We start from the raw sequence: 14554 nt of genomic DNA on the forward strand, positions 1-14554 counted from the left end.
GTAGAGCAAAACGCACAGCATCACTTAAATTGCGGCAAGATGGGCTTTGTTACATGTTTGTTAACGATTATGGGCCTCAGGTAAAGATAAATTCAAAACACACCCTAATCCTAAAGGCTCGAGGAGATGGCTATCGACTCTCTTCTTGGATGGCCGCGCTGTGACGATTGACTTTCCCCATGCTATCTGAAACTGTCAGATTAATGTATTTGTGATTAATCTCATTCATTCAGACGGCCATTATGATGTCATGAATGCGTTGTTAGATCTGCGAGGCGGTGTGTGTACTGTATAAATAGATGTGAGTATTTCTCACCTTCAACTCATCTTCTTCACCTCTCTTGCAGTATACTAGGTCTACTTGAATTGTTAAATTGCTGCATTTGTTTGTTCTGTAGCATAGATGATTTGGATCAAACAATATGGTAGATTTCTCTTTTTAAGAATTATTGACCTGTACAAAATTGAGAATTTCAAAACTTACCAGGGGCATCTATGAGCACGCTGTTATATGGAGCTTAAAAACTGAGGATCAAGATGCTTCTGAGAGATTTCTTCCTTTTGATATTGGCAAAAGTGTATCTTCGATCGTATTTGACTCTGTTATCCTCTCTATGTACAAATTATCAGGTACATCTGCAATATTTTAAATAAGAACTCTGATGTCTACGGAGGATGTGGCGTGTTTCGTCATGTAAAAAAGGTGAATATCTGACTTTTATTTTATTTTATCCCATTCGGTTTGAAATACAAGCTGTGATGGGGCATTAGTTATAATGCCTTTCAAACTGAACATGGTTACCTAATAATTTTTTTTGCAAAGAGAGATGGCCAATACCGGAATCATTCTGAGGCCACACCAACAATGTTGAGATGCCTTACGTACAATCTATTCTACCACAAATACTAAGCTTTTCTGTAAGTGTAAAATTTGAACTCAGTTTCCATGTTCAAAATTAGCTAAAAATAATTCATGGATCTACAAATCCTAGAACTTTGAAGGTTGGATAGTAGGTTCTTTGTTAACTCTTTTTATCTCTGATAAAGTTGTCGCAGACGCCGCCAAACATTTGGTGTCCGTCAGTGATAATGTTGTTATAGTTGTTTTTTGAACTCATGTCTAATGAGTTTTACAGTTCAACTATACGGTGCTCTTTTCTTATATGAGTTTCAGAGAAAATGAGAACGTCAACTTAATGTGGATATGTGAGTGTGTTTCACATATCCAGAAGCCAAGGATTCACAACAGCGTTGTCTATATATTCTGAGCCTGAAGAACATTGAAAAACATAAAAGAAGGGTGCAATGTCTGAAAAATCTAGATGGATTAAGAACTCATTTAGTTACTGTTGGTCTTCTTCGCTGTCCTTTCTAACCAGGGAAATTTGTTGTATAATTTGCGGTTTCACATTCGTTGTTAAGATAAGTGAGTGCGTGTATGAAGAATTTCCAATAAGAATATCTCCCATTTGTTAATCCATGGTTCTCGGCGTGTAAACTCTAGCAGCACTCTTATTATAATTTGAGAAGCATTTGACTTATATATTATAAATAATTAATTCTTACCTTAATAAATTTTGTAGATTTCTCTCTATTTCTATTTACACAAAAACGGTTCCCTAACATAAATGATTGGTTCTTTTGAAAGTCTCACAAACAAAGTCTATTACTGAGATAGATAGTTAACATTGCTAGGTTTTTTCTTCTTTTTTTATTCTTCACAACGCTAGGTTAATGTTTAACTCTTTAAAATCAATAAACAGACTCGAAATAAGGGTTAGCAAAGCTGGAAAATTATATATTTAATAATAAAAATTAATAAATTGTGCATATTATTGAAAATATTTTGATTATATATTTACACTGAGTTGTAACCCAGAATTATATTTTAACTATAGTTAGATTTGTAGTATATTGTTTTCTGTTTATAGTTTAACAAATAACATAGTACATAGTGATATTCTTCGTAGAAGTTTAGTGTATTTAACTCCTATACAATGTTCATTGTCAAAAAATAAAATAAAAAAGCTCTTATACAGTGTTTTAGAAAGTTTTTTATTTGGTAAGAAATATATATTTTTTTAATAAGAGATAATTTAGTTTTACTTAAAACAGTGAATATTTAATATTAGCTTTACCTATTATAATTTTAATAAAATATATTATATAAAATATATTATATAAAATATATTATAAACGTTAAATAACATATAAGAAAGAGAAATTTCTTAAGATAGTCATTTTTAAGTTTTTGTCACAAAAACAGCTCTCAATAAAGAAAATGACCAAAAAGAATTTTATTAAAAGGCAACAATATATTTATACTCTATGGTTAACTAATCTAGACTTAATGTTAGAGTTAAGTGGTGGATTTTTGTGGATAGTTTTCAAAAAAAAATTAAAAAAATAAAATTAAAATTTTCAAAATAAAAAAGGTTATTTTGGTCATTTTTGTTATTAAAGACTATTTTGTGACAGAAACTTAAAAATGATTATTCGGGAAAATTGCCCTATAAGAAAAGTAATAAACAAAAACATGATATAAATAATATATATAGCAAACTGAAATATCATATAAACAAATTATCGTAAACAAGCAAAATATATCTTATCACATATAATTCATCCTCACATAAATTTTCTAAAAGACAAAAATCATTATCGTATACATTTCTTGCAAATATAAACCTGAAACACAAACCACAAAATCGTTCAAAACTTAATAACATAAATCACAACTAAAGTATATTCCGCCCGTAGGGCGGGCCGACCCTAGTATATTATACTTAAAAGTGATAACTACAAAAAATACGAGAAGACAATGTTGATAACTTGTAAACTTCTAGTCATGTTAGTTATTTATTATTTGTCCCATATAATAAATTGATTTAAATACAACAGTATAGTTAATAGTATGAATACTAGCATTGCATATGATGACACAACTAAATACTTGATTTGATGCATTTTGATGCGATAAGCGAAAGTTTATTTTCTTACTAGGCATGCACGGGACCGTTCCTCTTCTATATGTCGATGTCTATGTAACACCTGAGTAAACATGAAGTAGATTAATTAGCTTGAATAGATGAAGCGTTTTAATTACCATTAGAAGAAAAAAAAACATTTTTCCCCACTATCCCTTCAAGGCCATTATTTTTGCTTAAAGCTAAGTTATAATTATGCTCTTTCCGCCAGAAACGGGTTTTTGTCTTGTTGAAAATAAAGGAACGAAGTGACTCAAAGCGTCTTCCTAAAGCTAAGATATTCTATTTACTGCGTTAAGAATACACTTTATTCCAATATACAGTATATAACGCGAAAATAGTTTGAAAATTGGACGAGGGAACAAAAAAATACTAATTTCATGTCCCTACTATATATTACTAAAATATTAGCATATTAAAGTTGTTGTGCAATCACCTACTTCATACGAAATTTTCCATGAAAGTATATTTTAAATGTATTCGAAACAATGAAAACAAAATAAGAGAGAAAATAATTACATGGTGATGTGATTGTAAGTTTGTAACTGTGGTTCGTGAATATATGACAAGTTAAGTATAATAAGCAAGTCTAATTCTGAAACCCTAGGCGACGAACACTGCATGCCAATAGTAGAAACAGTACGTACGATCACGAGATCAAACTTATACGTACTTTTGTTTCTTAGGATCCTTCCACTTGTAGGCACTAGCCCCTTGCCACGTGGTCCCCATCCATTAGCTTTATGGGCCTCATGAAGCCCGCGGGGCCTATGTTCCCATCCATGCACATGCTTCACATTAGGCTTTAGCTATGTTAGTGGGTATATTTTTAAATACTAACTTTAATACGCATTTTGAAGTACAAATAAACGTATAAAATAATAGGCCTATGTGCCTTTGTGGAAGAAACGGCCAAAGAAAAACGTTGTGGCCTCCACGAAGGTTGCAAAGACTCATTGTCATTTGCACGTGATGACCACCTTCTCCCAGTGTCTTATAATATGTGTGTATTATATAGCTCGCATGTATAAATATACTTTATAGAATTCACATAGTTATATATTTGAGTGTAGGACCATTCATGAATCTTTAGCACTATACAGTGGCGGAGCCAGGAAAAATATGGACGTGGGTCATAAAAATTTCTTAAATGCAAAAATGCATAAATGTTATCGAAAAAATATTACAATGTACTAAAACTTAAAGATGTACTCTACGCTCACTCATATCTTGGAATCTCTTTATCACTGTCTCATTTGTCACTGTCTCAAGCACTTGTTTCTCAATAAAACAAACTAGACAATCACTTAAAAATTCATCACCGATACTGTTACGTGAAGTAGTCTTCACGATATTCATTGCAGAGAAGCACCTTTCTACACTTGCAGTCGCAACGGGAAGAATCAAACATAGCTTCAAAAGACGATAAACCAAAGGATGAGAAAGATATTTCCTTGTATCCACCAATACACGAGCAAGATCACCAAGGCTTTCTAGATTGGTAAACCGTTCATCTTTTTGCACATTGTCAAGATAGATGTCAAGTTGTTGTTCAAGAGATCTTCGTTCCATAGAACTAAAATCATCTTGATAAAGCTCAGCCAATCTCATCAACATTGACTTGTCAAACTGACGAAAAGAATCTATTGGACTTAAGGATGCCATGCAAACAAGTAGTTCAGAATTCACCTCGTCAAAACGATCATTAAACTCTTGAAGTTGCATATCTAAGACCGTGTAAAAACAATCCACCTTATAATGATGCAGGTTGGTGATGCCTGTTTTTTTCCTTGGCCTGCTTGAATCAACAAACTCTTCCTCCATATCAAGAACTTCAGTTTTATTATTCTCACTAAAAGAATAAACTGTAGCCACAAAATTCTCCCATCCTTCGTCCCTAAGCTTCTGTAACTGTCGTTTTGTAGATCCAACCAACGAGACAGCATTCAAGATCTCTTGGTCTCTTTTCTGTAGAGCTTTTGACAAATTATTAGTGAGTCCCAGGATAACAAGCATCAATTGTAGATAAAACACACAATCAAATGTGTGAAAATATTTGAGGAGACCAAATGCTTGTTGTCTTTTGCTGCCGTCCATGCCTTCAGTCTGGATATGTTCAAGAACTTCAATAATACAGGGAAACATCTCACCAAGACGCAACAAAGTCTTGTAATGTGATCCCCAACGAGTATTTCCAGGTCTTTTAAGAGAAAGGTCTTGATTCAGCCCAGTTCCTGTCTTAATAGTACCCTTACTGATCCCCTCTTCCATTCTCTTGCGATTACTTTCAGTGAGTATAAGCTTTCTCTTGCAAGAAGCTCCAACGGCATTCAATAGAACATGAACCATATCAAAAAATTCTCCAACTTCAACATGTTTTTTTGCAACTGCCACGACAACCAACTGAAGCTGATGAGCAAAGCAGTGAACATAATATGCAGATCTACTTTCTTTCAAAATCAGTGATCTTAAACCATTGAATTCTCCTTTCATATTGCTTGCTCCATCATAACCTTGCCCTCTTACTTTTTTCAAACTTAACCCATGTTTCGCAAATAAAGCATCAATGGCATACTTGAGAGTCAAGGAAGATGTGTCTTTAACATGACTAATGCCAATGAATCTTTCTTTTACCAGCCCAAATTTATCAACGAAACGAAAAACCACAGCCATTTGCTCTTTATCTGAGACATCAGCAGATTCATCTACCAGCAAGCCAAAGACATCATTATTAATTTCCTGGATAACAGACTTGGTTACTTCTTCTGCAAAGCAATGTGCAATGTCTTTTTGAATAGGAGGAGATGTCATCTGATTATTTTTAGGAGCATTGTGCAACACAACTTTTTTCACAGCCTCGTTTTGTCTGGCTGTATACTTCAAAAGCTCTAAGAAATTGCCTTTATTTGTTGACTCTTCTTTCTCATCATGCGCACGAAAAGATAAACCTTGATGTAATAAGTGTCTACAAACATCAATTGAAGCGCCCAAGCGGATTCGATAATCACTTTTCACAATATCAGTTTGCTTATGTAAAGCATGTTTGATAGACTGACCTTGTCTCATCAAATCTTCACATTTGTTTTTAGCATCATTGTGAAAACTAGAATGATCTCCCACATGCTTACTGAAACTATCAACTTTATTCCAGCTAGAAAAACCCGTTGATACAAAAGTATCGCTCCCACCTTGTTTTCCAACTTGAACTCTGAACAAGTAACAAAACAAGCAAAAAGCCTTTTCTTGTTCTACACTATACTCTAACCAATCAGGATACTGGTCAAACCATTGTGGATTAAAACGTCGCCACACACCTCCTATTGATTTTTGTTTAAAAGTATGACCGCGAGGTTGACAAGGTCCTCTAGTCAAATATATGCGGCGTACCTCGTCTATTTGATTATGATCATACTCTTGAATTTTTTTCCGCTTAGCTGGATCAAATGCCAAATCATCCACACTGATCCTCGGTGGTGGAATTTTTCTTATCACAAATCGATCCATTGTTTATGATAATACCTACATAAATAAAATAAAATGAAATACAATTTTTATGAGAATAACAAAATTTATACTACTGATAAGTAAATCAAACTTTTAAAACATCATAGCCTAATCTAGCGCTCCTCTCCAATAAACCGTTTCATTCACAAGCTTTAAAACAATCCTAGCATAATTTTATATCTGTCTACGTCCCAGTAAAGCTAAGAAGGGTTTAATTCTCCATGTCTCCATAGTTTTTACTTTCTAAATTAAATAAAAAAATCTAGAACATCTCAATGTAACAGTGATTTTAGAATTTAGAGAAGAGAAACTACTCATAAAGTTAAAAGACATAAAATAATTACCTTGACTTTAAAACCAAATTGGATCAGGTTTCAGACTTTCAACCAAGCTTCATGAATTGATTCACGTATCACGACAGAAAAAAAAAAAAGAGAAGAATTAGGTTTTTAGTATTAGGATAACGAGATCTTTTAGTCTAACAATGATAATTGGGTTTATTTATTTTAACGGGCTTAGTTTATTTTAATTTTGTAATGGTTTATATACTTTATTGGGCTAGTAATTGATTTGTATAGTTTGCTATTGGGTTAAACAAGTTCAATTAAATTCAAGGGGGTCAATCAAAATAATGGACTAGGGTCAATCTAAAATATTTAACAAGCATTACATTATTTTTCTAAATTTCACGTGGGTCATTTGACCACCATGCCAATGCATTGCCTCCGCCACTGGCACTATACTCTAGTTTGAAGAATGGGGATAATATGATAAATAAGTCAGTTGGCCTATTTCTATTGAATTTTCTAGTAGTACTCAGCGTCAATATTTATTGAATACCTGTATGAAATCCATTGTGGGATTAACTTCAGACGGCCCAAGTATAGGCATGTTAGTGGACACTACATCCAAATTGTTCTTTCCTATGACTACCATATTGATGGGCTTAACTTTAAAGCCCATAATACATTGTAACTTTTTGAGTGATACAATTTAAATTTATGATGTTGTCTCACTGGCTCCCTGAAGATGATTTTTGTCTCAGAAAATCCATCGAGGTTGAAGTTTTCACGAAACCCTAGTTTCCACTCTCTTTGTGTCTTCATTTGTCTCTTGATTTTAACTTCTACTACTTTATGTTATTTGTGTTTTTTGTATCTCGCGTTCCTATTACGAGTTGATGTTACTGAATCTTGAACTGAAACCCTAAATTACTGCAGCGTTTAAACCTCTCACTCTTTCTCTATAGGCAGTTGACATGGTAGTTTGTGTCCCAAGTCATCCAACTTTGGGTTTATCATAACTTTGATTAGATCGACTCTTACGAGTTTCTAATGGTTTATTTGCCGATTACTAGACGTACTCCCAGGGCCGGTCCTCGACAAAGTCTAATGAAACATTGGACCTTAAATTCCCAAATTTTTAGAAAAATGTTACATTGAAATAGGTTTCCAAAAAAATAATTTTAGACTCCCAAATTTATTAAATTTCTTTTTTAGTTTATATATTTAATAAATTGTCTAAGGTCCCGTAAATCTCAGGGTCAAACCTTGCGTACTCCGTGTTTACCATGGTCTATGATAGAAATATTCACTATCTAAATCCTTGATTTGCAAACATTAATGGTTAGTTTAGTTTTCTTGCTACAATAGAATGTAGCCTCTCTACAGTCTCTAGCGAAAGGAGCAATTCAAGAAGAATTTCAAGATCCTCTGTTTCAACAACCCAATACAATCTTCACTGAGACAACATCAGTGTCACATCAGCAAGTAGTTCACGATCAAGAAGAGATTTGCATTGGTCGAGAGTCTTAGGGCATCCACAGTGGATGGTGTCTAAAGAAGTCTCTTGTCAGATAAATGATAAACTAAGGGCAAATTTTATGAGAGAGGCAAGAATTGGACATAGACGTCTTTGGTACGAGAGACCACACATAACTATTTGATAGATTTTCTTACAGATGTCTTTCTATTATTTTTTCTAAGTTTGTTTTGTATTTTAATTTAATTAAAAGATAACTTTATATCATAAATATGTATACCAGAGATCGTGATTCAGCTCTCACCGATGCGGATCCTCTTATATACTTGAAAAGCAAATCAGAGGAATATTGTAATAAATCTATATCACTGCCTGTATTGAATCCACTTCCAGAAATCATTAAAATTATATTAGAATCTCTTTATAAGATAGTTTGTTAAGACCCTATATATTAATGTTGATATTTATACTAATCTAAATAATACTCTCTTTTCCGAAAGTAAGTTTTTAAGATTTTATTCTTTTTTCCCAAAAAATAGATTTTCTATATTTCAAAAGAATTTCTATATTTAAACAAAAGATTAACTGAAATATTTAAATTAAGTAAATAATATTGATCAATAGTTATTAGAAATGATATAATAAAAATAAATAATAAATTTAATTGTAATATTTATTATATTTTAATATACATAAATACTTTAGAAAACAATTTCGAGAACAAAGGAAAGAGATCACAAAAGACGAATCTAGAGTTTTTTTTAGAACAAGGTGGATCTAAAGTTGTGAGAAAAAGAAATCATATAAACATATAATGTGTTTTAATCATGGAAAATTACCACCAATAACATATTCATAGTACCACTTTTCATGTTTATACTAATCAATTTTACCCTCACTTTTAATGAAGGATAAAAAACACTTGTACTCCTAGGGTTAACTAATCTGAACTTAGGGTTTAGAATTGAGGGATGGGGTATGATTTTTTGAATGTGAAATTTAGGATTCTAATAAATAAATACAAAAAAATATTAAATTTTAAAAAAAAATTGTTTCAAACATAATTTTCGATTTTCAAAAAAAAATTGAAAAAATAAAAAAAAAACAATTTTGAGAAAAAATCAAAAAGAAAAAAAATTTATAAAAAAGTTCGAATTTGAAAACGTATAATTGGAAAAATTTAAAATTTAAAATTTGTTTATTTATTTAAATAATGATTTATTATATCTATACAACAAGGGTATAAAAGTTTTTTGCCACTTGATGAATAATGTATTTTAAAAAATGTATCTTTGGTGGTGGTAAAGATGAAAAGTGGTACCATGAAAATGGTGAACATAAAATTTCTTCTTTAATTATTTACGTAAAGAAAGATCCGCCACCACCAGTCAACTTGGTTGGTAGCGCTTCACACCCGCCATCATTGGCCACTTCCGATACAAAGTTCTTCGATGGCTTCAATCATAACTTTCCAAAACAAAGATAACACAATAACGTTGCAAACATATAACAAGATGATTGATATGCAGCTATCTAACATATACATGGTATTGTAGATAAGTTTCGTTTTTGTTACATTTGGAAGTGTCTTAAATTTTGTTATCCAGGTTGACATTTGGAAGTTGCGGTTTTGAGGGGGAGGGGTTGGGTAAGATTTTTTGAATGTGAAATTTAAGATTCTAATAAAAAAAAATTTAAAAAAATTTTAAAAATAGTTTCAAAAATAATTTTCGATTTTCAAAAAAAAATTGAAAAAATAAAAAAACAATTTCGAAAAATTTTATAAAAAAAGTTAGAACTTGAAAAAGTATAATTCGAAAAATTTAAAATTTAAATTTTATTTATTTATTTAAATAATGATTTATTATATATATATAGATAACAAGGGTATAAAAGTCTTTTGTCACTTAATAAAGAATGTATTTTTGAAAATGTCCATTTGGTGGTGGTAAAGATGAAAAGTGGTACCATGAAAGTTATTTATCCACATAATAACATACATACCCTAAACAAATTTTTGCTTCAATACATTTTGCTTTTAAGTTCTTTTTTGAGTTTGGTTCGTGATATCTTGCGTATTTACATTGTTTTATCTATTCATTCTTGTACATTTTGATCATTTAGTATAATATTTATACATGTTTAGGTTGTAGTGCATTACATATGTCCTTATCTAGTGATGAAGATGTCAAATGGTGACTTTGGAGATGGTTTGGAGGCAAGATTGGTGATTCTCGAGATTGAGACGAGATGACCAAGTGACCCTGCGGCCTGATGACCTCGCAGCCTTGGGACCTCGTCGAGAAACTGCTGCATCCGTTCAAGAATGAAAAACCAAAGTATGGGAGCGGCCTTGCGCAGCGGAGTGTTGAAGCCGCTGGTAAAATGCACATGCCCCTGTCGAATACCGGGATGATGCAGCGGCCAGATGACGATGCCAGGAAACCGCTGTGAGCGTCCCAGCAACCTAGTGGAGCGGTTTCGCGAAGCCGCTGCGAGTCCAAAAAGTCAACAATTCGGGATTTAACCAGATGTTAACCCATTTGTGTTTGGGTCAATCCGATTTGTCGGGTTGACCTCGTTCGATTTTAGATTGCCATAAATACTTTTTAGACCTATTCTTAGGGATTATCTTTTTTATTTATTTAAACACAAACCTATTTTGGTGAAAGATTCAATCTTTAACTTTTTTTCATCTTTATATATTGTGTTTATTGGATTATCTTGATCACTAATCATGATTAACTTTCAATCATCATTGATTCTTGGTTTTATCATGTCTATTAGTGAGTAGTTACCTTTTGTATCCATGGTTTACGTAGATCTAGAGTGATTAATGAAGATTTAAGGTGTTTAATGATTAGATCTCTATGTTTCCATGCATATTAAGTGTCCTTAATGCTTGATTTGACTTGATCACTCTCATCTTGATAATAAGCTATTTTATACCTAGAAGGTGTTTGTTAAAATGTTTGACTGAACTTAATATTACTCTAATTTGAATAACCAAAGGGATTTGATGTTAGGATTGCTAGATGGTTAGTAGACATGAATATAATGCATGCTTAAATGATTTAAACCAATGGAATTGATGTTTAGTTCATGATTGCATATGGATCTTTACCTTGGAAAATGATTGATCATTATTAGTGTTCTAGACCTATAGAAACTTGTATTGCTTAAAGTTAACACATTGACTTGGATTTAATTACCTTGGGTCAATTGCCTTAACCCATGGATTCTACTTTATCAATTGATTGCAAAAGCTAGTCATTGTCTTGTTTGCTTGAAGCTCGTCACTTATCAACTTAAATCCACTGTATACATTTAAATTGAATTGTATGGCTTGCATTTTTAGTGATTGAAATTACCTTGAAATTGGATTGACCCTAAAGTATTACAACTACTTAGGATTAAACTTATTCCATATCAGTTCGCGCTTGTTTATAACAATTTTCATACTCTGTTTGATCTTATAGTCTATGACTGCGTGCGGAGCCGGTCCTAATAATTATGGGGTTAGAAACATATACAAAATTGTGGTCTATATATTAGTTGTATTTAAGATTTCTAAAGAGAATCGAACACGCAACATTTAGTTTTTGTAACATAAACCAAAACCAGTACTTTTACTAAAAACTCTAGTCAAAAGGGCCGCTAAAATAGTTTATCTCTGGTAGCCAGAAGCACAAACTTCTTTAGCTTTCTTCTAGGGCAAGTTCCGACTGCGTAAATTTTCCTTACTAGATTTTAAATAAACAAGAGACCTTCGACCCAAAAAAAACAAGAAACCAATCGGCTAAAACAAATGTAGCTTAGCATTTTTTTCCCTTCAAATATTGGTGTTAGATCTGATGCTCTGAGGGGACATTCATGGAAAACAGCGTAGTGTTATCTCCCATTAAAACTTATTAGATGATTTGAACAATGCACATGCACGGTTTCTAAAAATATATTGTTATGGTTAAATGTATTCGTTGTTTGATATTTTTATAGTGTACACATGTGATTTAAAATGTTATTGAAAGAATATAAATTATGTTAGGAGGTTTGTATCCCTAGAACAACAATCGCTTCGTTTAGTATCAATTACAATAGAAACTCTAAAAATTAATATACGATAAATTGATAAACACTATAAATTAATACATTTTACTGGTTTTGAGTTGGGCCGATGCAAATCAGACACAATTCGATTATATAATAATTTTTTGAAAAATCATATGTAAAAATATGGTTCCAATAAAAACATAAATTAAGAATTTATGTATATAAAACTTATATAAATATATTTTATAGTTTGATTTTGTTCACATTAAAGTTTACCTATAGTTTTTCAGAATATTTTCAATATATTATTATTTTGTCTTTTTTTACTTAAAATACATTCACATATATGGTACATACTTTCTATACTCCAAATAAGCGAATAAAAAACAACATAAATTTGTATTATAAAATTTTGTCAATACACATATCATAAAACTAAGCATTTTTTTTATTTTTTACATAAAACATATATATATATATATATTTAAATATATAGATATAAAAATAAAATATTCTATTAATTAAAAACTCTATACATTGATAAAATATCAAAATATCAAAATTATTAATTTACAGAGTTTTTACTGTAGTAGTTATAAGATGATAAATTAAAAGTATCAAAATCTACATACAGATCTACATAGTGAGATAATGAAAGTTACAACTTTGCCATATAACATTTTAGCTTTTTTGGAAGGGAATTTGCACTACATAACCTAAAAAATTATTTCAATTAGGTATATGGAAATCTACTGTACATCTTTCATAAATCCCATATGTATCCCTATAAAATAGAAGTCAACTAAATAACAAATAGCCATTTAGGTTTTTGCAGCAATATATGTTATGATTTGTTGTCTCCTTTCACATACATTTTTGTCAAGGGCCTGCAATTTCAATGATTTAGATGTCGAAAGGTTCCATCTTTGTATCCCAGTAAGGCTTCCTTTCCACTGTCATGATAGCATAAGTTTCCATATTTGCCTCCATCGTCGTGTTTCCGTCCGCCTATTCCTTCACCGTTGCCGCTGTCGTGTTCCCATAAAACGTACATGAAATCCAAATTCTAACTGGTCTTATTTGTCAGGCTCTCATCTGTAAAGTCTAGAGTTTATTTATTGCCAGATTCAGATTGATCGTTGTGTTTTATGCTGAATTTTTATGACAACTTGTTTCTTTTGGTTGAAAGCTTGTGCCTTTATTGTAGTGGGTTTTACTTTGTATTAACACTTTGTGACTGGCATCTGTTATGTCACATCTGTTATCTTTCGAGCCAGAGAAGGAAGTTCTAGCTCTCTTTTGCTCTTGTGAGTTCTATTACCGACAATTGCAATTTTTATCCCGCCATAATACCGGATTCAACACATATACATAAAGCCCACAGTAAAATTTCTTGCGTTTATGCTCCTCTAAAAATATCAACACAGTCTACCGATTGATTTAGTTTCTAACATTTTCTTTTGCCTCAAATATTTTGCAAATCTGGTTTTACATAGAGAATAGCTCTGCACCTCAAACGTACAGGATAGAATGGTCACTACACTCTCAACAAATAACCACATTTGCAAATACTTTTGAAATCTGCATGATTACCTAATTACCGTCTACGTTTTGGTTATTCACCTAAATGAGCCTTTCTGAAAAGCACATCAGATTAAAAAAATTCAGATTTGAAAGTTACACATTTCCTATAGCAAAGTTCATACAATTCTTTTCCAAAAGATATTGAACTCATGACCTCTTCCATCTTTAATATTTAATCTAAGAATTTCAACAAATACGCCCACTCCTTATTGACCCATTAAATAAGGGGAATTTTCATTCTTACCACCTTGTTGGTACATTTCTTCATGTTTACAATCATTAAAGAGATATTTTCAAAAATATATTCTTCATTAATAGACAAAAGATTCATATAGCCTTACTCTATATATATATAATAAATAATTATTTAAATAACTGAAAATTTGAAAACTAATTTTTGTATGTTTTCGAATTATCCATTTTCAAATTTGAATTTTTTTTATTATTTTTTTGATTTTTTTTCTATTTGTTTTTCACATTTTCTTTTTGAAATTCGAAAACTATTTTTAAAAAAATTTAAGTATTTATTTATATATTTATTAGAACCCTAAACTCCACCTTCCAAAAACTCTATCCTACCTTTCAACTATAAACCAATCTAGATTAGTTAATCATAGAGTTATAAATTTATTTTTCTCAATTAAAAAATGAGGGTAAAAGTATTTAAA

At 31.4% G+C, this 14554-nt stretch overlaps 1 protein-coding gene and 1 long non-coding RNA gene across 2 annotated transcripts; one reads left to right on the plus strand and one right to left on the minus strand.

Annotated features, from left to right (window-relative positions):
- Positions 1–443: 443 nt before the first annotated feature.
- Positions 444–1541, plus strand: LOC125587443. The gene is made up of 2 exons (XR_007323724.1): positions 444–703; positions 824–1541. It is a non-coding gene; the product is annotated as an uncharacterized LOC125587443 (long non-coding RNA).
- A 2646-nt stretch (positions 1542–4187) lies between these two features.
- LOC125587444 (zinc finger MYM-type protein 1-like) lies at positions 4188–6579 on the minus strand. The gene has a single exon (XM_048757933.1). The coding sequence runs from the start codon at positions 6489–6491 to the stop codon at positions 4188–4190; it is 2304 nt and encodes a 767-aa protein (XP_048613890.1). The 5' UTR covers positions 6492–6579.
- Between the last annotated feature and the right edge of the window lie 7975 nt (positions 6580–14554).

This window comes from Brassica napus, chromosome A2, assembly GCF_020379485.1.
Source record: "Brassica napus cultivar Da-Ae chromosome A2, Da-Ae, whole genome shotgun sequence".
In the NCBI taxonomy this organism is placed as follows: Eukaryota; Viridiplantae; Streptophyta; class Magnoliopsida; order Brassicales; family Brassicaceae; genus Brassica; species Brassica napus.